At 40.8% G+C, this 22,737-nt stretch overlaps 1 protein-coding gene across 8 annotated transcripts in view; it reads right to left on the minus strand.

Annotated features, from left to right (window-relative positions):
- Nucleotides 1–22,737, minus strand: part of ARHGAP32 (Rho GTPase activating protein 32) — a 201,818-nt gene that overhangs the window by 117,676 nt on the left and 61,405 nt on the right. The window contains exon 1 of one of the 8 annotated variants that reach the window (XM_079954473.1): nucleotides 21,270–21,485. The exons of 6 other annotated variants lie outside the window; for them this stretch is intronic. In XM_079954473.1, the coding sequence (XP_079810599.1) occupies nucleotides 21,270–21,382 (113 nt within the window). In that variant the 5' untranslated portion in view covers nucleotides 21,383–21,485. Of the gene's footprint in view, nucleotides 1–21,269; nucleotides 21,486–22,737 lie in introns of those variants that run through there. One more of the 8 variants, XM_079954475.1, reaches the window with a different exon arrangement.

Consider the following 22,737-nt stretch of genomic DNA (forward strand, 5'->3'; position numbering starts at 1 on the left):
AATAAAATAAATTATCAGCCTAATCACTTCTGAAGGGCCTAGAGCCTAACATCTAAAAATGGGTTCTCTCACAGTTATGTAAGTCCCACTTAAAACAATGGATCTTTCAATTCAGCCATTGGCAGGGAAGAGATGAATGAGCCTTAGAGTTATTCTCAATCTCTTCCTGGATTCTATCCTAGGAAATAATCTGAAAAGCGGGTCCTAGCAACTGCACTACACTACTTTCTGAAAATGCACTCTCTTTTTCAAGTAATTTTGCAAAAGATGAAAACTTGTTTCAGTGCCTACCAAGGAATCTATTTAAACCAACTACTATGCAAGAAAGGTCAAAGCTTTCTAGGTCTGCTGACAAAAAGAGAATAACTTTCTAGGCTTTGCCCTACTCTAAATATTCAAATAACCTGTTTCTGTCCAGTAATCTCCCAAGGGCAAGTCTAACAATCTTTAAATACAGAACATGAAAGAACTGCGGTCCCATATTTAACCTTGATATGCCAATCTAATGGAACACAAACACTGGTTGAGACCCCTGTATCAGCAAAGCTATTTTTTTGAATATACTGGTTACCAAGGTAATCCTGAGAGGATCCCTTAATTACATGATTTCAATATTATTTTCACTGTATTCTCCCTCCCACTCCTTTGTTATCCACATTAACAAAATACTTGGGCTCTAAAACTAATGTCGAAGCAGATTTGTGGAAGCACAGGTATCTTTTATCTTGAAATGTACAGTGGTACCTCTGGTTACATACTTAATTCGTTCCAGAGGTCCGTTCTTAACCTGAAACTGTTCTTAATCTGAATCACCACTTTAGCTAATGGGGCCTCCTGCTGTCGCCGCGCCACAATTTCTGTTCTCATCCTGAAGCAAAATTCTTAACCCGAGGTACTATTTCTGGGTTAGCAGAGTCTGTATCCTGAAGTGTATGTAACCTGAAGCGTATGTAACCCGAGATACCACTGTACCTTCCTTATATAGCCTCATGCATGTACTTTTTGATGCTGTAAAGTTTGTTCCATTTGGCTGTCTACCATCCAGTGTGATGGCTAACTGAATATGACCAAAGTAACTAGCCTATACTAATGTTTGTCTGCTTATTGTTAAGTGAACACTTCTGAGGTTATTTTCTCTACGAATGGACTGAAAATATTCAAAATGTAAAATGTAAATATTAATAAATGTTCCACTAAAGGGAAAAAAGTCACATTTGCTGTCTTTTCCTATGTGAACCACCCTGTGATCTTTGGATGAAGGGTGGTATACAAATTTAATAAATAAATAAAAATACTCCTCAATCATTCATGGAAAAGCAAAGTGCAGACTGGATGTGGGAAGACTCTGCATCTACACAATACTCTTTGTTGCTTTTACAGCAACTGACTAACACAGCAAGCCCTTTAGCACTTATTTATGTCATTTATACCCCCCCCAACTTTCCTCCGAGGAGCTCAAGGTGGCATACGTGGTTCTCTAGCAAGTCCGTTTCACCCTCACAACAACCCTGTGAGGTAGATTAGGTTGAGAGATAGTGGCTGACCCAAAGTCACCCAGTGAGAGTGCCATGATGTAGTGATATGAACCAAGGTCTCCTGGGGCCTAGTCTGATATACTCGCCACTGCAATTCACTGCTCTCAATAAAAAGAAATGATGTTCTGGATTTATCTAGATGGTCATAAAAGAAAACACTTTCTTAATGTCCAATGCTGTTTGTAAAGGGGGGGGCAATTTCAGGAGACCTATGAGTACAGCTGTGTCAGCCTATTACCTCTGTTAAGCCTACTTTTATGCTCATTAAACATACTGAACGATATAAAGAACAATCCTGAATTCAATACCGAAGGTCGCTCAAGTTATCATCCAGTTGCCTCTTGTCATGCGTGCAGCTGGGTAAGAATTTAATACTAATTACTACGTTTCCTTGAAATGCTCAAGTCTTTATGACAAGGTATTAAAGTTTTACTAAATTCCAATTAATAGACTGATGGAAGGAGGAGGTGAAACAATACCCTGGTAATAAATCAGTGGCTTAGTTTTAAGAGGGCAAGTCTTAATTCACATTCCCCTCCTATTGGTTGCAAATTAAAACAACCTACTTTCCAGAGGATTTGGCCATTAGCAATACGCTTAACTGCAAGCCACTAACCTGATTGCCCACAAAAGCAGAACAGACACAAATGCAGAGGTTGAAATTTCCCCTGAGCTGTCTTCCCACGCAACATAGCAAACAAACATAAGGGAAAGTGCTACTTATGAAGAAAGATGTGTAAGGTCACCTCAAAAAGAGATTTGGAAGGTCACTATCTAATGCGTAAGTCTGTCTGTTTTCCTTCTTTTGGTACGACAAATAACCCTGAGGGTGCATTCCAAATGGCCTACCTCAGTTCACTTCACATCCGTTTGTATGGTGAACAGAAAACCTGCCCTGGCCACAAAGTGTACCACTTCTTTTTTTCCCTAATGGTCCTTCTCATTTCTATTAGTCCCACATTAATGCCATCCATGGTGCAAATAGTGCAAGAGAAGGTGGAGGGCATTCCTCTGGTGGCATGTGTAAAAACAACAACACCAGGATGTGTTCTGCTAGCTAAGAAGGATGGGACCAATTATCACAGCAATGTCACAAGGCATGACATTGCACCACCATCACTAGCAGATAAGCTAGCACAAATATTTGAGTTCAAGATGCCAGTTAGGTTAACACTTCTCTCCAATCCACACTGCCTTGTGCTAGAGGCAGACATATTTCAATATGACCCTTTTAATTATTCTGAGTTCTACTGTGGATAATGAAAATGTTTTCTGGAGCAAAAATAAAAAAGAACTTCAAAGCCTTGGCACTGCATATTACAGACCCAATTCACGATGCTTTTTTCAAAAAAAAGTGTGGGGAAAGAGGCTAGGATCTAACTGGTCCATGGATACTTAAATAATTTCACTTGAAAGGCTGGTATGTAACTGTCATGCTTGGCCCTGTTTTTAGCTTTGAAAAAAATCCGTCTCAGAACCCATTAAAAAGTGCTAGAAGAACAATGACGAATGTCATTTATGCTGATGCTAGTGAAGGAAAGCAGAATAATGAACTGACCCTGCTCTTAGCCTTGCGCAAGAAACAAGGCATTGTTGAAAGCAAACTGAGGCAGTCTTCCATTAGTTAAAAGAAACTAAGGAAAACAGGCATAACCAATTCGTTTCAAGCTCAGGATTCATTTCTTAATTGCATCAGGAAAGTTTGAGAAATCAACAAGAACAATATTTTCAGCAAAATTAACAGCTAACAATTAAGGTATGCAAATATAAATGAGCATTAAAGATTTCAACCAAGGCAGCATTAAAGATTTCAACCAAGGCAGGCCCAGTTCGTAGTTCATCTCCCATGATGCAAAATGGACTGGCCATTTTCCTCACTAATAACCCTTTCAAACCAATTCAGTAAAAGTTTCTGGACCACAAAAAATGACCTAGCCTGCTTACAAGACCACTAACAAATAGAGTTATTTGTGACACAGTTAAACGCCTGAAAGAACAGAACAAACCACTTTGCTGTTTGCAACGTGTTCCCCACTTGGTTTCCCAAAAGCAATTTTTACCACCCAGTGGTTATTTATAAGCCATTTTTAATTAATTATTTTATGGCATTTATATTGTGCTTTAAAAATATCATTTCTAAGCAATATATACAAACATTTGCCATACAAAGAATAATAAAAATTCATCGTAAAACCAAACATAAACCCAAAGCCTACAATGCAAACTGTAACTGCCAGCCTCCCTGCAAATGTAATAAAGAAAAGCAGCCCAGAAAGCAGCCTGGTAAGCTAGCTTCTAAAACAGCAAAAGGAGATTATAATAATAATGTCACAACCACTAAATTGATATGCATAAAGGAGGGTGGGAACATGTGAAGAAAAAAACAATCTGAAAGAGAAAACACACTTGACAAGAAAAAGAATTCTAGGTCATTCAAATGGTCTACGGGTAGGTCAAGTAACAATTTTCACAGAATATAATTTCCCAAAACATCATTAGCATGTTTAATTATTTACTACAGAAAAATGGTCCACTTGCACATCAGGGTGCAGGAAAAATGTTTGGAATTGCTGTACGTCTAGAGCAGTTAGTGGTGACAAGTGAAATGCCAGGATGCCAACACTTTTTAAATGTGATCAATTATCTATTGTAGCTTACTGTTAAGACCAAAACCAATAATGACTCATGAGTTAATTAATACCAGATATCTCATGCTAATCTGATACCCACTCAACAGATGATGATGATGATGATTATACCACCCTTCATACAAGGATCACACGGTGGTTCACCATATAAAACACAAAAAGCATAACATGGTAACAAACAAAAACAATACCCCCCAGTTTTAAAGGTCATATATTGTTTAATTAGCCAAGGGCTAATTGTAACATACCTCGACATAATGAGCAGTTCTATTAGTAATTCACAGCAGGAGGAAAAGCAACATTTTAGAGAAGATAGCATTCATGAAAATTGATACTCCTTTTCAATATTTACTTCTGCAGCTACCATATTTTTCTGTATATAACATGCCCCTGTTTATAATTTGGGGGACTCCAAATTAAGAAAACAGGGGGAGATTGCTGAGCTTTTGGGGGGGGAGGATTGCTGAAAAAAGCTCACCTGCTAGGACCTACGCTGCTACTTGCATGCATCCCAAAAGCCAGCTATCATCTGTCCCCTCACTGGCGGAAGCCACCAATCACCCACCCAATCGCTGCAGTGACAGCCAATCAACAAGAGCCCTTGCCGCGGCCACCAATAACAATCCCAAGAGTCGCAATCTCCGGCTCACGGAAGCAACCAGTCCCAGGTCAAGCCTATGAACTACCAGTGTATAAGACGACCCCCAATTTTAAACATTATTTTAAAATAAAAAATCCTAGTCTTATACATGGAAAAATACGGTAGTTTCCCTACTGCAATTCCATCATTTCTGAAAATATAACGATATATGATTTCTTCCCACACACTCCAGCTATTCTACCTGGAATTTAAAATAAACCTAGGCCATAAAAGTAGTTGATATTCAGATAATGGAAGCACCTTCATTATAATAATTGTTTCCTGCATGCTTAGGGACAAATAGCTTGCACAAAACAAACTCAACATGTACTGAACAATGTTTTTAACCTACTTCCTTACAGCATTAGCAATGTAAGTATTGTTCCAAGCAATGATTCTGCATAAATCATTATGAAATATGCATTGTGTTTTAAAGGTAGGAATTGCCAGCAACGCTTCTAAGAGAGTAATTAGAAAAGAATAATGGCTATAGCTCCTCTCTAATGAATCCTTTATTTGATGTGGAGGAATTATAAAGCTGTCCCCACTCGCAACCATCCATATTGATATTATATCCATAACTTTTTAATAACTTACTGTATAACCTATAGGTGCAGGCCTATGAAATTCTATGTAATAACATGCAATGGTTCCAGATCTTCACAACTTAATACCAAAGTTTTCAGACTAAAGTCTATTCTCTCCTGTGAGTCACTAGTTCAGAATTATATTAATCTGCACTATAACCAAGAATGAAGTGTTAGATTTAAGAAGCAGCTGCTTGCCAGCTGGCACATCCATCCATATTTTACCACACACAGCAAGTAGCTAAGGATTCTCAAATTACTCCATCCTCAACGTATTTTCTTATTATGGTGAACTATATATTCTGCCATCAGACTCTCTCCAATTTTGTCTCCTCTAAAAATAATGTAGGGAATCTGTAATTTTCTATGCTCTTAAAACATGAAACTGTCAAAATTAACTGTCAGAGGAGTTCTCTGCTCAATAGCTTTATTCTTATTCAGCTATTTGTCACAAAGAGAAAACTGGTACAAAACCAAATGTGTTTTTTTAAGGTCACTATGGTACCTTGGAGTCAGAAAATCAAATTTACATAACTTCAGTCTGTTTGCCTCAGTTCCTGCTTTATACTGATTTATTTCACTTATCCCTTTGCCTAATGTTACCATATTTGGGGAAATGGTCGTTGTCAATATACTGCCCCTGAGAATAAGTTATGAATTTTAAACAAAACAGTTTATGAACCTACTTTCTGTTTGCAATCAAACCTGCTTTCTATTTGCTTTTTGGGGCTCAGGAGCTCTAATGTCTTAAACATAAGCTTTTGGAACCCCACAAGGTTTGCACACATTTGCCTTTTAATGAACCATTTCCATTATCTCAATATATTCACTACATTCACACATCATATCATGCCACAGTTTTAGAGTGAGATGCATGAGCCTGAATGATCCTCCCATTTAGGGCTGCCATACATCCAGAATTTCCCAGACATGGCCGGGATTTGACTGTCGGAAACAGTGTCCAGGCGCAAATTGCCCAAATGTCGGGACATATGGCAACCCATGTCAGAAGTCTAGATTTAGGCAAATTTCCTTAAAAACAGCTCAAAAATTTAATGCTCAACAACTTTGGGCAAAAAAACCCCTTTGTGTCCGGATTTTCACTTTTTGAAATACATATGGCAACCCTACTCCCATTGGCATGCACCCCTCCCCTAGCCAAGAGTACGTTGGCTATGTTGACTTTCAGTTTCTTCTAGCCTTGCCTTGCCTTTGCATGACAACTAAGATGAACCCCAACCTTTTTGGAACCAGGCACACATTTGGAAGTCTAAAGACTGCCATGGCCACAACAAAACACCCATTTCATGGTAGAAAAGTTATCAATTCTCAGAAGCATCAAACATAAAATTCATATTTAAAAAATGAGAGGCGCAGGAGTCCTTTTTCAGCATACTAGGATCTCAGGTTGATTACAAATTCTAGTCACTTTTAAAAGGAAGTCAGCTTTGAATGATGGACTATGAAACTGGCTTGTTGAAACTAACTAAAGTTAGTTATGATCACTATCTCAGGTTCAGCTAGGCTGCTAGGGGAAACTGAAATTGTTGCCCAAGTCCTCTTCCTGACCAGGCAGGAGTGAAGTAGGGAACACAGGAGCCTGAGGCTCAATTAGGTTCTTTTCAGCTCATACACATGTTGCACAAAATGTGGCTTAGCACATCCTTCCCCAACCCAGGCTCCCCAGAAGATAACTTATTACAATTCCCACCAGTATGGCTCGTGATCACAGATAATGGGGGGTTGTAGTCCAGAACACCTAGAGACCCAAGGCTGGGAAAGGCTGCCTTTAACAAGATGTGCAGGAGTAGCCAATGTGTCTGCACTGTATTTGTTTATGGCAGTGTCATCTTAAATGTGGCCCCATGGCACTTGTTACTGAAGAGCCAGCATTTTATATGTAATTGAACACCTAAGAACATTGAATTTTAGGTGGGGGATGGGACTAAAGTGTGCATGAAAAAAATGTAACAAACCATTACTTCATGCAGCTGAACTAAAAATTATTGTTTCATGTGGAATTAATAATTGCATTTTAATTATGGATTTTAACTTAGCACTGACAAAGCTGTAGGCAAAGAGCATTATATTGAAATCAGAACTATTTTAAGTCAATCACAATGAAACACCATGAGCGGGCAAGGAATATGCAAGAACATGCTGGTGGAAATGAAGTTATTAAAATATTATTCCTATCTATAAATGGTGTTGTGGGTAGGGGAGATGTAAGGCAGCAAGAAAAATGAAAATCATAATAATTATATCCGTTAGGATACACTCTTCCTTTCCTCTGTATTTGAAAGTTCAAAAGTTGCTGTAAACATGCCTGATAAGAGATTGCATGTCAGTATATCAACAAGAGTACTGCTGAATTAATTCTAAATAGATACATACCCCTACTAGACTATCCCTAATGTTAGATATGTCCCTCAAGTAGGCTCTTAACTAAAATGGAGAGCATACATTATTGCCCTAGCTTTCTTTGGAAATATGCACAGTACAAACATGTTTTTGGCTTTATTTACGGTAGTTCAGAGACTACTTTCCTTTCTACTATAATGATAATCAAGGGCACCGAAGCGTCATCTTGCCAAAATGACCTGCATGCCACATCAAAGATCCACCCGTGTCACTGCAATCTTTGAATGAGTCCCTTCTGTGGTTCTGTTAGCCGGGTTTGGAAGAGGGCCTTTTCTGCTATGGCACTACCTTTGTGGATCTCCCTATGGAGATCAGGAGAGCACTAACAATGGAATGCATTCACAGACAGTTAAAAGATCTTTTTATTTTTCCCATTTTTATTTCCCCCAGCTGCTTACAGCTTGATTTTCATTGTTGGTTCTGGCTGCTGTAATTAGTGAAATTATGCTTTATGCTTATCTGGGTGTTATAATTGTTGCTGGTGATTACTGGTCTTAATGGTTTTTATGAATATTGTGAATCAGTTTGAATAAAAGAACAAACATTTAAATGATTAAATCATTTAAATAAAATGGTAAACATACATTTTAAAAAATAAAATAAAGAGGGACTTACAGATATTGGTGAATAATATATAATTTGCTTGCTCTAAACTGATAAGTGTGTCTAACTACTGATAATATTCATATGGAAAACAGTGTAACTGGGAATCCCATTTCACGTAAAGTCAGCAATACAACTTTAACTGCCAAAAAGTAAAAACATGACAATATGGTGCCTTCCATGTATTGTTGCAACTATAGCACAGTTCAGAATTATGAGCAATTTTTTAATGATGTCGAACTGCTGCAAGTGTGACAGCTCTCATTTGCCTCATGCTTGTCTTAAAGAAGCTTTCTAGCATCAATGCATTATCTTCAGGGATTCTAATGCAACCCTTTGGCCTTTAACAGTATTAAAAAAACAAATACTATGGAAGATGAGCTAGCTTTTCTACTGAATATTCTTATGCAACTGATCCCATTTTAAGGAGTTTGTTAGACTTTAAAGCCATGTTTGGTGAGTAGTCAGGATATCTGCATTACTGTTTTGGCCCATATTAACCTCCCATTTTTATTTATGCTTTTTTTTAAGATCTGAAGAAAAGGCCTTGCTATGATTCCATTCATTGCATGAAAGGAGGGTGGGGTGCCAAAGGGTTCTGTTAGTGCCCTGTAGCTTTAGAACAAGTTATGCCAGGAGGTCCACCTATCATTGGTAGAGTTCAGGCACAGACAAGAAGACTATTCTCTCATGTATGACATCTGTTACTAAAATAGCAAAGCACAGAAGAGTAACTACTATATTATCATTACTAGTGTTTACTGAATAAACACAACATTAGACAAATTAGCCTGTCCTAGTTGAAAGAGCAAACCTGAAGAGACTTTCCTCAGCTAGACTAGACATTGAAATCCCTGCCCAGATAATTCAATATAACGGCTTGAGTTAGAGGTGTGGTAGCGGACGACTATCTGTCATTTACATGTAGTAGAAGCACCAGTGATTCTAGGTAAAGAGGTGTTATTTTACATGTAGATTCAGGACATAATAGAGTTCACTTGGCTCTTTGTTTCTTACCTGAAAACTGTTTTTTTAAAAAAAAATTATTTGGGTGGGTCAGCTCTACAATTAGTACATACATTTAGTGTCTGCATTTGTTTAACAAAGTCACAACAAAAACTAGAAATTGTTATCCAATTATACATTGTATCCCTCCCAAAAAGGTACGGAGAAGTTGGGGGATGCATTTCTTCTCTGTGACAATCTACAAACACAAAAAGGGAACTATATTTAATTAAATTTATCCTGCTGTATTTCTCACCAGGTTCATTTTACAACTGCTTGTCAACTTCTCAGGTAATGCTGTTTGCCTTTGACCTGAAAAATCCCTGCTGGATTTCCAGAAATGTGCTGTTTCCATGTGGTCCCATTATTAACCTGTATTAACAGATCAATTCCCACTAATTATGGGAACTGGGATTTCCACAATTGAAGGGCTAGGGAGGAATGGCGGTGGGGCTTGATATCTCTATCGGCGAAGGGTTTCGAGATGCAGTGATCCTCGAACCCCTTCCAATCTACGCCCCATCCCAAGGGATGAGGGTAGGGAGAGCAAGGATTACACACCTCCGTCATTGGTGCTGTGCAATGCCAGGTCCATAGGCAACAAAACCGCCACCATGCGTGACTTTTTTGTCTCGCAGGGGATTGGCCTGGCTTGCGTGACGGAGACCTGGGTACAGGAAGGCGAAGTAGTCTCCCTACATGAGATAACACCCCCAGGTTTCTCTGTCCTCCATCAATCGCAGACTGTGGGTCGGGGGGGGGGGGAGGAGTAGCGTTGTTATTCCGGGAGGATTGCTCTTTCAGAGCTCTGCCATCACTGGCGACCTCCGGCATTGAATGTGTTGGTCTCGTGTGGGACACTAAGGAGAGCTTGGCTGTCTGGCTGGTGTACCGACCACCCAGCACACCTGCAGCCACCCTGTCAGACCTGCTGGAGGTGGTGGCAGGCTGGGCCTTGGAGTTCCCAAACCTACTGGTTTTGGGAGACTTCAACGTCCATGCCGATGCCGCTCCCTCCTCACAGGCTCTGGATCTAGTGACTTCCATGGCAACACTAGGGCTCTCCCAGTTTGTTTTGGGCCCCACTCATCAAGCAGGCCACACGCTGGATCTGATCTTTGGGGCTGGCATAGATGTGATCATGCTCCCCGCTGTGGAAGTCCCATGGTCTGATCACTACACTCTGAAAGCCAAGATTGACTTCCCGCTCCTCCCCGGCTCGGGTGGCGAACCTATTTGGGCTCGTCCGCGAAAACTGATGGATCCTGATAGATTCCGACAAGCCTTGCGGAACCCTGCTCCTCCTGGCGACTCATTAGATGACCTTGTTGAGGACTGGAATAACCGGCTCTTGGCAGCCATTGATGAGATCGCGCCTAAGCGCCCTCTACGACCCCATCGAAACCGGGCCCCTTGGTTTACTAAGGAGCTCCGGAAAATGAAGCGGGATCTCAGACGGCTAGAGCGAGTATGGCGACAGACTCGTGACAGAGCCTCAAGAACATCTTATAGGACGCTTATGAAAGCCTATGAGATGGCTATGAAAGCTGCTAAGAAATCTTACTTTGCAGGTTCCATTGCATCCGCTAGCTCTCGCCCGGCACAACTTTTTAGATTAGGTCAATAATGTCCTTAGGAGGACAACCAAATTTAAGCACAAATTCGACCCACAGCTGTGAGGCATTCGCGAGCTTTTTTGCGGAGAAAGTCCTGTTGCTCCGCCGTGACCTCCCTGCCAATTTAGATACAGTGACTGAACTGGAGGCCCCTCGACCTACTTCAGGTCCAGTGTTGGACCATTTCGATCGGATACTCCCTACTGATGTGGATAGATTCCTCCAAGTTGGTAGGCCCACCACCTGCCTCCTTGATCTGTGCCCATCTTGGCTGATTAGGGAGTGTCCAGATGTTGCGCGGACCCCCCTGGTTGAAATTATCAATTTGTCCCTTGACACGGGGACATTCCCAGGGGAACTGAAGGAAGCAGTGGTGTGTCCACTCTTAAAGAAAACTTCATCAGATCCCTTAGACCTATCCAATTACCGCCCAGTTTCAAATCTTCCATACCTGGGTAAGGTAATTGAGAGAGCGGTTGCTGAACAGCTTGGTAGGTTTCTGGAGGAAACATCGGCATTTGATCCATTTCAGTCCGGTTTCCGTCCTGGTTTTGGGACGGAGACGGCTCTGGTTGCCCTAACAGATGATCTCCGTAGACAACTGGATCGAGGCGGGTCAGGACTGCTGATCCTTTTAGATTTGTCAGCAGCCTTTGACATGGTCGATCATGATCTTCTGGACCACCGCCTCGCAGACGTGGGGATACAGGGCATAGCCCGGAACTGGCTGTGCTCTTTTATCTCTGGTCAGGGACAGAGGGTGGCACTAGGGAGGGAAATGTCGTCGCGCCACTCCTTGGTGTGTGGAGTGCCGCAGGGCGCAATTCTCTCCCCGAGAATCAAGCAGTTGGTCCCTTACCTTTCCCGCCCCAACCTGGCCACAGTGATCCATGCTCCGGCCTGGTGGAACGCTCTGCCTCATGAGACCAGGGCCCTGCAGGATCTGATTTCTTTCCGCAGGACCTGTAAGACAGAGTTGTTCCACCTGGCCTTTGGCTTGGAGCCAATTTGATTCCCTCCCTCCCTCTCTTTCTTTTTTCTTTTCCTTCTCCTCCTGCGATGAGGCTACATTTTAATATTTTAATGTTCCATTATTTTAATGTTGTATTTTATTTTTGTTTTTAAGTTGTAATCATTCATCTTGTTTTTATTATTGCTTGTAAGCCGCTCTGAGTCCGGCCTTGGCTGGGGAGGGCGGGGTATAAATAAATAAATAAATAAATAAATAAATAAATAAATAAATAAATTATTAATTGTGATATATATTAAATATCCTAAGTAAGGCCAAGACTGGATCCCACTGAACATTCTGTGTTATAATATCACTAACAGTCAAAACTAATGTGTACCAAAAAGACTTATTTTTATCAAACTGCCTTGTTTTAGTATCTTCAGCCTCTGGCTTTTTATTTGAAACAGACGGCTTGGCGCCTTTTCAAATTTCACTCTTCAGCCTGCTCTTTTGTCCTATCAACATCACATTTCTGACTCCACTCCCCAATTTTTCTTTACCTTCTTGAGTACACCACCGCCACATTTTTTTCTTAGATTATCAAACTGTCATCTGTATTATTCTGCAAAAACTGTTTTAGTTTATATTTCTTGCTATCTTCTCCCTGCTGAAAAAAAATAGATTGTTCCTCTGTTCCTGTTTGGCTCAGTCTATCTTCAGCACTCTGATACTGTCAGTCATTCTTGTCTTACTGCATTTCTTACAAGTTTGGGATCTTGTTCTTATCAGAACATACACTCTTTTTTTGTAGATCTGTTCACCGCACGCCATTCTCCATTCTTTCCACTCCAGTGGAAAATGTGTGATTCCTGGCCCTATTATTTCCATTTGTATTTTCCATTTGTACTTTTACTTAATCCCCTGGTTTCAAGTGCCATTTTTATGTTGACTATATCCCATTACATCCTTCTTCCTGCTATATCTGCATCTATTTGACCGTCTTCCATGTCCAGAATTTTCATCTGAATTTTAATGTGCCCATGACAGAATACTTAACCAGATACTAGTTAATGTATATTGTTCTATTTTATTTAAACCTCTTAGGTTTTATGAATAAGCTGCCTATAAATTATGTTAAATAAATAAATAAAATGCTCCACTCTTTTGCTACTCTAATTCTATTACAAAATTTTCTCATTTCTGTCACTATAATATACAGTGGTACCTTGGGTTACAAACACATCGGGTTACAGACTCTGCTAACTCGGAAGCAGTACCTCGGGTTAAGAACTTTGCCCCAGGATGAGAACAGAAATCGTGCGGCGGCGGGGGGAGGCCCCATTAGCTAAAGTGGTACCTCAGGTTAAGAACGGTTTCAGGTTAAGAATGGACCTCCAGAACAAATTAAGTTTGTAACCAGATATCTGTACATATCTAAGATTCTTATGACTTTGTCCAGATACTGCCAAAACTTTGTTGGAAGCACCTGCTATTTTACATGTTGACTGTTGTAATATTTGTTTTATCTGCCTTCCTCATTCTGACCTTCCTGCTTTTTTTCTATTTTAATTCTGCTATTCGGCACATTTTCATCCACTTTTTCGTTATCAGTTCCCTTTTATTTTACCTTCTTATTTCCTGCTCATGACACTGACTTTTTTTCCATCCCACACTGAATGCAAATAGAATTTTCAAATTAGAGCCTGATCATACCCCTTCTATCTCTGCTTCCCCATTTCTTGTTATTATCGCCATAATTATGACATTCTTATTCCTCACTTTCTTGTTCAGACCCTCTTTGGCCTCTTCTTACAACAGGGGTGGGGGATCTTCTTCAACACGTAGTCTGCACTGCCCTTCTGAGCAATGTCCCAGAGGCCACATGCAGTAGATATAATGTGAATTTTACCTTTGCAGTACAGTGGTGCCCCGCAAGACGAATGCCTCGCAAGACCAAAAACCCGCTAGACAAAAGGGTTTTCCGTTTTTCGAGGCACTTCACAAGACGAATTTCCCTATGGGCTTGCTTCGCAAGATGAAAACGTCTTGCGAGTCTTGCGAGTCTTTCCCCTTTTCCTCCCCTTTTTCTAAGCCGCTAAGCCGCTAATAGCCGCTAATAGCGCTAATCCGCTAAGACACTAATAGGGATGCTTCGCAAGACAAAAAAAAACCGCAAGACGAAGAGACTCGCGGAACAGATTATTTTCGTCTTGCGAGGCACCACTGTAGTTTCTACACACACACTAGTTTCTACACACACTCACTCACACACACGCACCCCTCCAACCTTCTATCTGAGTGGCCACTGTGAGAAAAGGATGCTGAACTAGATGGGCCATTGGTCTGATCCAGCAGACTCTTGCTATGTTCATCAAGGGAAGTAAGAGCCATTATAAGAGTTCAAGCCCACATTCAAGTCAGGCAAAAACTATTACAGAGGAGGAGGGGTGTGTGGCCTAAGGAAGAGGCCTGGGGGGGCCACATAAGTCTCCAGCGGCCTGAGGCTGCCCATTCCTGTCTTATGAGTCAGAACTGCCAATCCCCTCATCTACACATCATGCTATTATAGTCTCCCCTTTAAAACATGTCTTAAAGGTGACTTCATTTCTCTGACCTTCCATTCCTGACAGATGTCTTTTCACCTTGTGGTCAGCAATAATTTAAATTTACTTTGTGGCACGTCCCTCAAATTGTTAGACCACTTCTTTATTTTTCTACTACAATATTAGCTATTATTAATATTAGCTACTACAATACTAGCTATTTTATAAATGATTATTTTAAAATATACAGAAATCACACTAGAAACAGCCCCAGTACATTTCATCGTGAGAAATAAGCACAAATTCAGGATGGCACTGAAAATCCATTTTGGTTGTGCCATACTTGCTTACAAGCAGGCTTCAAGATTTGGTTGCCACACTCACCATGGCAACTGTGCTATAGCCCTCCAGTGCTCATTATGAGCAAATAGGCTTTCTTGCAACTATGAAACGGCAGAGGCAAGTGCAACATAGAGAGCTGCCTTATACTACGCCAATTGGTCTATCTAGCTCAGTATTGTGTACACTAACTTAGAAGCAGCTCTCAAGGGTTTCAGGAAAGGGTCTCTCCAGACCCTACCTGGGGATGCAAGGGATTGAACTTGTACCTTCCATATCCAAAGCAGATGCCCTACCAATTGAGCTACAAAGTTCCAAAGTGGGCAGGAAAGTTGGAGGTTGTCTATTCACTCAGAGATGGGACAGATCCTTCAAGTCACTCATGCACTGTGATTGCCTCAGAGCGGCCAAACCAGAGGGGGCTGTTTTGCTGCTTGGAGGTGGGCACCTACTGTGCCTTATCTCAGTGCACCAAGCCCTCTGCCATTCTTTCCCATGAGAAAGGGTTTGGTTCATCTGTTTCTGGATAGAGGTTCTTAGGGAGGTTTTACTGGAAAGGGTGCAAAGTGGGAGCTGGTGAATACAGGCAAAAACTACAGACATTTGTTTTTAGACAACATTTGAATCAAATGTACAATGTTCATTACCAATACTTGTAATGTGATATATACAGCAACTTATATTGTAATGCATTCAAGAGTTTCAGTGGTAGTGCTGGTTGCAATGAAGGTCCTGACAATAATTGACCAAGTTGCTCTGATATCACAGTGCAGAATGCCTTATGAAATGAGGGCCATAGGCAACAATCATGAGAGGCCTGGCATCTAAGCAATGAGGATGAGAAGTGGTCCACACTAGAGGACCAAGGAAAATAGATGGAAAAAGGGGAAGTATCAGAGAGCGAAACAAACTGGAAATGAGAACTAGCAAAGAGGTGCAGAAATTGCCAGAAGCTACTTCAGGTCACATATTGATTTGAGATGGTCAACTTAAATCTTTGGCTGCATGCCTCTAGCACTCTATTTATTATTATAAAACTTTCCTATCCGCATATCCTGCTATCAGATCAAAATATTGCTGTCAAGAATTATGAACCAATGTCAACCAATATTTAGATTCTGGCTTGGGTTCTCCTGTCATTCCCTAAATTAATACTAATACTAATAATTTTATTATTTATACCCCACCCATCTGGCTGGGTTTCCCCAGCCACTGGACTGCTTCCAGCAGAATATAAAAACATAATAAAATGTCAAATGTTAAAAACTTCCCAATACAGGGCTGCCTTCAGATGTCTTCTACAAGTTGTGTAGTTCTTTATCTCCTTGACATCTGATGGGAGGACGCTTTACACAGAGGGTGCTACTGCCAAGAACACCCTCTGCCTCATTCCCTGTAACTTCATTTCCTGTAGTGAGGGAACCACCTGAAGACCCTCAGAGGTAGACCTCAGTGTCCGGGCTGAATGAAGGGGGTGGAGACACTTCTTCAGGTATACTGGACTGAGGCCATTTAGGGCTTTAAAGGTCAGTACCGGCACATTGAATTGTGCTTGGAAACATACTGGGAGCCAGTGAAGATCCATTGGAACTGGTGTTATTTTGTCCCAACAGCCACTCCCAGTCACCAGTCTAGCTGCCACATTCTGGATTAGTTGTAGTTTCAGGGTCACCTTCAAAGGTAGCCCCATGTAGAGCTCATTGCAGTAGTCCAAGCAGGAGATAACCAGAGCATGTACCACTCTGGTGAGACAGCCTGCAGGCAGGTAGGGTCTCAGCCAGTGTGCTAGATGGAGCTGGTAGACAGGTGCCCTGGATACAGAACTGACCTGTGCCTCCATGGACAGCTGTGATTCCAAAATGACTCCTAGGCTGTGCACATGGTCCTTCAGGGGCACAGTTGCCCCATTCAGGACCAGGGAGTCCCCCCACACCACCCACCCCCTGTCCCCTCCATCCATCCTCCAACTGCCCTCAGACACTCACACTAAAACTGGTATATCAACCATGCTATGCTGCCCAGAAATCTTATGAAGAATATGGATACGGGTCACAAATTAACAGAAAATATTTTAAATAGCTCAGATCCAAATTAAACGTTATGTGTCACTATACAAAAGTAATTTAAAAATGAACTCTGAATTAATTTATACATGTTGAGCACTTATTTTCAGCCTCTTTAAACTGCATTCATGACCTTCTCTGAAATAAACTGAGGTCCTTCTTTTCCATGTAAACAAACAACCATGGATGAAAGTGACTTTTGAGGTCAAGCATTATAAATATGACACAGCAGGTTGTACATTATTGTAGTAAATTCTGAATATTTTATGCTTTGCCAGCCAAATGGCACAAACGTTTAACATTCTATCCTGCCCTTCCTTCTGAATTTCTGAGTATGTGCAGTCTGATCTATTTGACTGCAAGCTAGTGGGCTGTGTCCAATGACAACTCAGAGTAGACCCACTGAAACCAATAGAGCTAAATTAGCCATCTCTATTAATTTCAAGAGGTCCACTTTGAATACAACTAGCACTGGATACACTCCAATATGTTTATTAGATTTTAGGAACCAGTTAGTATTAATGAGGAAATCACAAAATGGTTAACTATTTAAGTAATTTTAAATAGTTTCCCATTGGCCATTTAAATGACAGCCTACCCCACTTACAATGTATTTTCCTGGAAGGCCACACCATGCACATCAAAGCACACTGGAGCTCACAGCCTCACCCTTCTTTTGAAATCTTTCCCATCTTGCTCTCCTTTCCCATTTCTCAATCCACACCATGCCCTTGCTTGAACTGCTTTATCATGTCTGATCTTGCCTGCTCCACACTGTAAGCTCTGCCAAGCAGGGGAAACTGCCTACTGTATTCTGCAAACTTAGTCTGTCATGGAAATCATTAAATAATAATTAGAGAATCTAAGTCAGATAGTAAATCAAGTCCAAATAGCTTCTATTTACAATTTCAAAAGGCATGAACAAAAAGAGCAGCTTTAAGATCAAATACTTTAATTACAAGCTCTTTAACTGACTTGTGGAATTCACTACTGCAGGATATGATTAAGTCAACTAGATTCCTTGTGTCTTTAAAAATGATGTGTGACACAACAAACAAAGCTGATTATGCACTAGCTAGAATAAAAGTACAAGGTCTAATAATCCTTGTGGTTTGGGGGCTTTACGAGCATTTGCATTTCAGTGACAATATACACTACAATCTCCTTAACTACCTTTCACAGCTGAGGTGTCTTAGTACGTCATGGTTTGATGTGAGAAAACAAGGTTCATGTCCAAACCTCACTTGTACACTCTATATCAGGTATGACCAACCATATGAGACCCAGGATGCACTTTTAACTCAAACATTGATTTGGGGACCAAATTTTTAACCTTCTACCATATATCTGCACGGCAGTAGTGTTTGTGTTGCAACCCACTTTGAATCAGACCATGACCCGCTAATGGGTCCCTTTCCACCAGGTGAAGATCAGTGCATTAGATGGCTTTATCCATCTCTCTCTAGCCTTTAACTACTACTTTACAAAATGGGAATAATAGTAACCCTACCTTGCTGGCGTGTTGCAAGAATGAATGAAATAAAAGATTAACACTCTCCAGGAGCCCTTATAATTGGATGGTCCAAGTAGGCCAAAGTCTTATATACTGTGATGTGGAAACCAGCTCATAGTACGCAAGTTTTCTAAATTAAGTTCCCAAAATATAATACTAACAGTATTAAAGTATTTCCCCCCTGTGGTTTATTAAATGCCTGTTAAAGAGGTATAGATGGTAAAGGTAAAGGTATCCCTGACCATTGGGTCCAGTTGCGAGTGACTCTGGGGTTGTGGTGCTCATCTTGCTCTATAAGCTGAGGGAGCCGGCGTTTGTCCTCAGACAGCTTCTGGGTCATGTGGCCAGCATGACTAAGCCCCTTCTGGAGAACCAGAGCAGCACACAGAAACACTGTTTACCTTCCCGCCGGAGTGGTACCTATTTATCTACTTGCACTTTGACGTGCTTTCGAACTGCTAGGTGGGCAGGAGCTGGGACTGAACAACGGGAGCTCACCCCGTTGCAGGGATTCGAACCACCAACCTTCTGATCGGCAAGACCTAGGCTCTGTGGTCTAGACCAGTGTTTCCCAACCTTGAGCCTCCAGCTGTTTTTGGACTACAATTCCCATCATCCCTTGCCACTGGTCTTGCTAGTCAGGGATGATGGGAGTTGTAGTTCAAAACCACCTGGAGGCACAAGGTTGGGAAACACTGGTCTAGACCACAGCGCCACCCGCATCCCTCCAAATACTGTCTTTGGGTAAATGGCATGGCTATAACCTGTTCCAAGACAGAATAAATTGCATCCCATACTTGCAAGAGCTCAACTTCAGAGCTCACAGCATTGGACTTTTCCATCTGTGCTCAGGTCACTGAAAATCTGTAAACTGTAATATCTCAGTTGATCAACAAAGCTCTAATAATTGATTACAGTTTGCAGCTAACTGAAAGAAAATTTATTCACTCTAACACTTTAATCTTATTTAGGAGTTTTAAAATGCTGAGATCTATTTTTGGCAATTATTAGAGTAAGTGTTGCCATCACACACCTCTGAAGCAGAACAGAAGGCCAGAGAAGTAAAGGGAATTGGGAGTGAAGGACATACTTGGATATATGCAGTGCATGTGGGGTGGGGAAGAGAGAGAAAGAAAGAAACACACTAAATACCATATTTCTTTTACCAATAAAAGAATGCCATCTTTATTCTTCATATCATTACCAGCTTATGTATACTTGGGTGGCAATTTGCACAGTAAACACAGATATTTGAACTCCAGGTGGTTTTCATTCACAGAAGCCCTTCATTCTTACTTGCGTAAGAGCAAAGAGTTTTAGAATATCAGTGTTCATTCAAGAGCACAAGCATACCAGAACAGGGAAACGTTTTGATTAATATGTTTTCTAAGAACAGCAGTAAATGAAACACTGTAAAACAGGGCCAGGCCAGCCATTAGGCAAGGTTAAGTAATTACTTCAGGCAGCAGATTGGGGAGGGACAACATCAGCAGTTATTTCTCATACCCACCCCCCTGCCACCAGTATTCTATTCTGTTGGGCAGCTTGTCCCAGGCCCCACTTAACTGTCTTGCTGTACACAGGGAATGGGGAGGGCTGTCTTATCACCAGTTCAGATTCAGCTGGCAATCCAGTCAGCTTCTGTATATGGAATGAAAAGGGGCACAATTCTGATATGTGCCTCAGTTAGCAAAACGTCTTGGGCCAGCCCTACCTGTAAGAGAGCCAGGAGGGGACATCTACTCCAAGTTTACCCACCCCACCCACCAGAAAAAGTCTCTAGGAAAACTACTCTGGACCATTTAAATTCATTAGCTAGCTACTCAGTCCTTCAGGTGGGTGGAGTCCCCATGGTGAAATACCTGAACTTTGTATATCTGCATATAAACTGAAATAGGAGACCTTGGAACCACCTACTTCCTGCTCATAAATAACTGTAGGTCTTGCAAAACAACCATATATATCTTTTAAAAAACCATAAAGGTAGGAGGCTGCAGTTGTTGCCATTAAGGTAAGTTTTCAGTATTAATGACAACTCTACTCCATAAAAATTATGTCATCTTTGCCTAGAAGAACATCCCAACTGAAATTAAATAACAGGATTATTTTAGATCAACTGCAATATAAATCTGAGGCCAAGGTAATGGAAAAGATTTGCCCTAAAGTTATCAGCACTAATTCATTCCACAATAATTTTTACTAAACAACCAGGACTCAAACTAGCTTTTAAGAACTACAGTATTAAATTTAGTCTGCAGTCTATATATATATATATATATATATATATATATATATATATATTGCAGATGCAAACACTGAACCATTCCTTGTAATTCAGCTCATAAGAATTGTATTTAATCCAATTTAGCAAAATTCTGTGTGTCATATGATGTGTATTTTAGACATAACATTGCAGTATTACTCTACACAGACAACAAATAGTTAAACATCACCACAAAAATTAAAATGGGGGGAGGACAGAAAGCCATGATTATACTATGCCTACTTTTTAATATGACTATATACCGTAAAATAAAGGTATCTGAAGGACAATTGTTTTGTTCCACCCCAATAACTTCCTCCTATATGTATTAAAAGGAATCTGCATTTATGAAATAATTACATGATTATTAATATTGTGGTTTGTATTTTATTACCAAATTATTGGCTTAAATAAAACATGGAACAAACATTTTTCCTTAGAAACAGTTAGCATATCTGATGTTTGTTTGTTTGTAATGAGACGTGAATTTAAACATCCCTCAAAAAGCCCTTTCTCTGGGTGATTTATTGATAGTACTGACCTTTTGGATTCATCAAGATTGCCTTCAGTCCTTATCGCCCCTGCAGTAGAAGCTGCTGAATAGATATTGGTAAAAGCAGCAGCAGCGGCAGCTCCTCCAATCCCTCCCTCCATGTTGCACACACAAGCACAGACTGCAGAAGCAGAGAGAGGAGGCAAAGGCACGAGAATCCAAGGAGGAAAGGGCTAAGGACCAAAAGTTGCTTCTTTTCTTTCCCCCACCTGCCCAGTAATACAACAGACAGGCTGCTTTCCCCCTCTGTCAGGTTCAAAAATGCTAGCAATTAACAGAACCTCCTCAAACAATTTCTGGTAATAATTCTATCAGAGAGCAACAAAAACACAACAACCCAGATTGCAAACACCAGGTTCCTATTCTTTCTTCATTCAGTGGTTCACATTTACTTCAGGCTGCTACAGGCATTTCAACTGTAACCCTTTCCAAGCTGAGGCAGAGAGAGTTTGTTTTCTGCGTTGTAAAATGACACCGTAGGAATAGGCATTCATCTGGCGCAGACCTTTCCTGTGGCTAGCTGCAGATTGTGTCTAATTAGAATAAGACATTTAGAATTGAATTTGCACACAGCTCGCAACCTAACCTTGAGCAGGTCACTTAATCTCTTTGAAATTCAGCTCTTCCCCTATAAAGGTTTGACGCTGCACTGGAAAGACTATTAATATTTATGATGCACTCCGACACCTTCGTGTTTATGCCACTTTTTGAATTTGCTGCAGTGTATAAAACTTGGGTTGCAAGCTTTAACAGATGAATCAACATAAGCTATAGGAGGTGATGGACTTCAAAGCAACTTGCAGCCCACAGACTGTAAGTTACAAAAATGTGCAGATGTGGTAATAGCAGGATACCAATCTTAGATGCCCCTCAAGGATGAAGATGTGAGCATTCAGTAAGTTCTGTTATAGTTGTTTGTAAAATATATGTACGCTGCCTTTCTGCCATAGTTGCCATTTAAACTGGTTTAACAGATCTCAAACACAGTTGTGTCATACAAATTTAAAAAGCAATAAAATAAAATGCAGGCCCCTCAACAGGGGCAGGGAGTTCACATGATCAGTTGGCCTGGAATGGGGTTTCCCATAGCACTTCCGCATATGTCAAAGAAATATTAAATGTGTAGTAACAATTATAACCCATTAATATGGTTAATAAATGGAGAATATTAAGACCACGAAAACAGAAGAGTAGACTGATACAATGGCCCTTCTAGTTCACAGTGGCCAACCAGATGCTTATAGGAAACCAGCAAGCAGAATTCCAGCACAAGAGCACCATCCCCTCCCACAATTTCCAGCAACTGGTATTCAGAAGCATTGCTGCCTCCAACTGTGAACACAGAGTGTAGCCATCATAACTAGTAGCTATTGATAGCGCTCTCCTCCATGAATTTGTCTAATCCTCTTTTCAACCCATCCAAGGTGGCCATCGCCGCCTCCTGCAGAAGCAAGTT

The sequence above is a fragment of the Podarcis cretensis genome (assembly GCF_951804945.1).
Source record: "Podarcis cretensis genome assembly, chromosome: 15".
Lineage (NCBI taxonomy): Eukaryota > Metazoa > Chordata > Lepidosauria > Squamata > Lacertidae > Podarcis > Podarcis cretensis.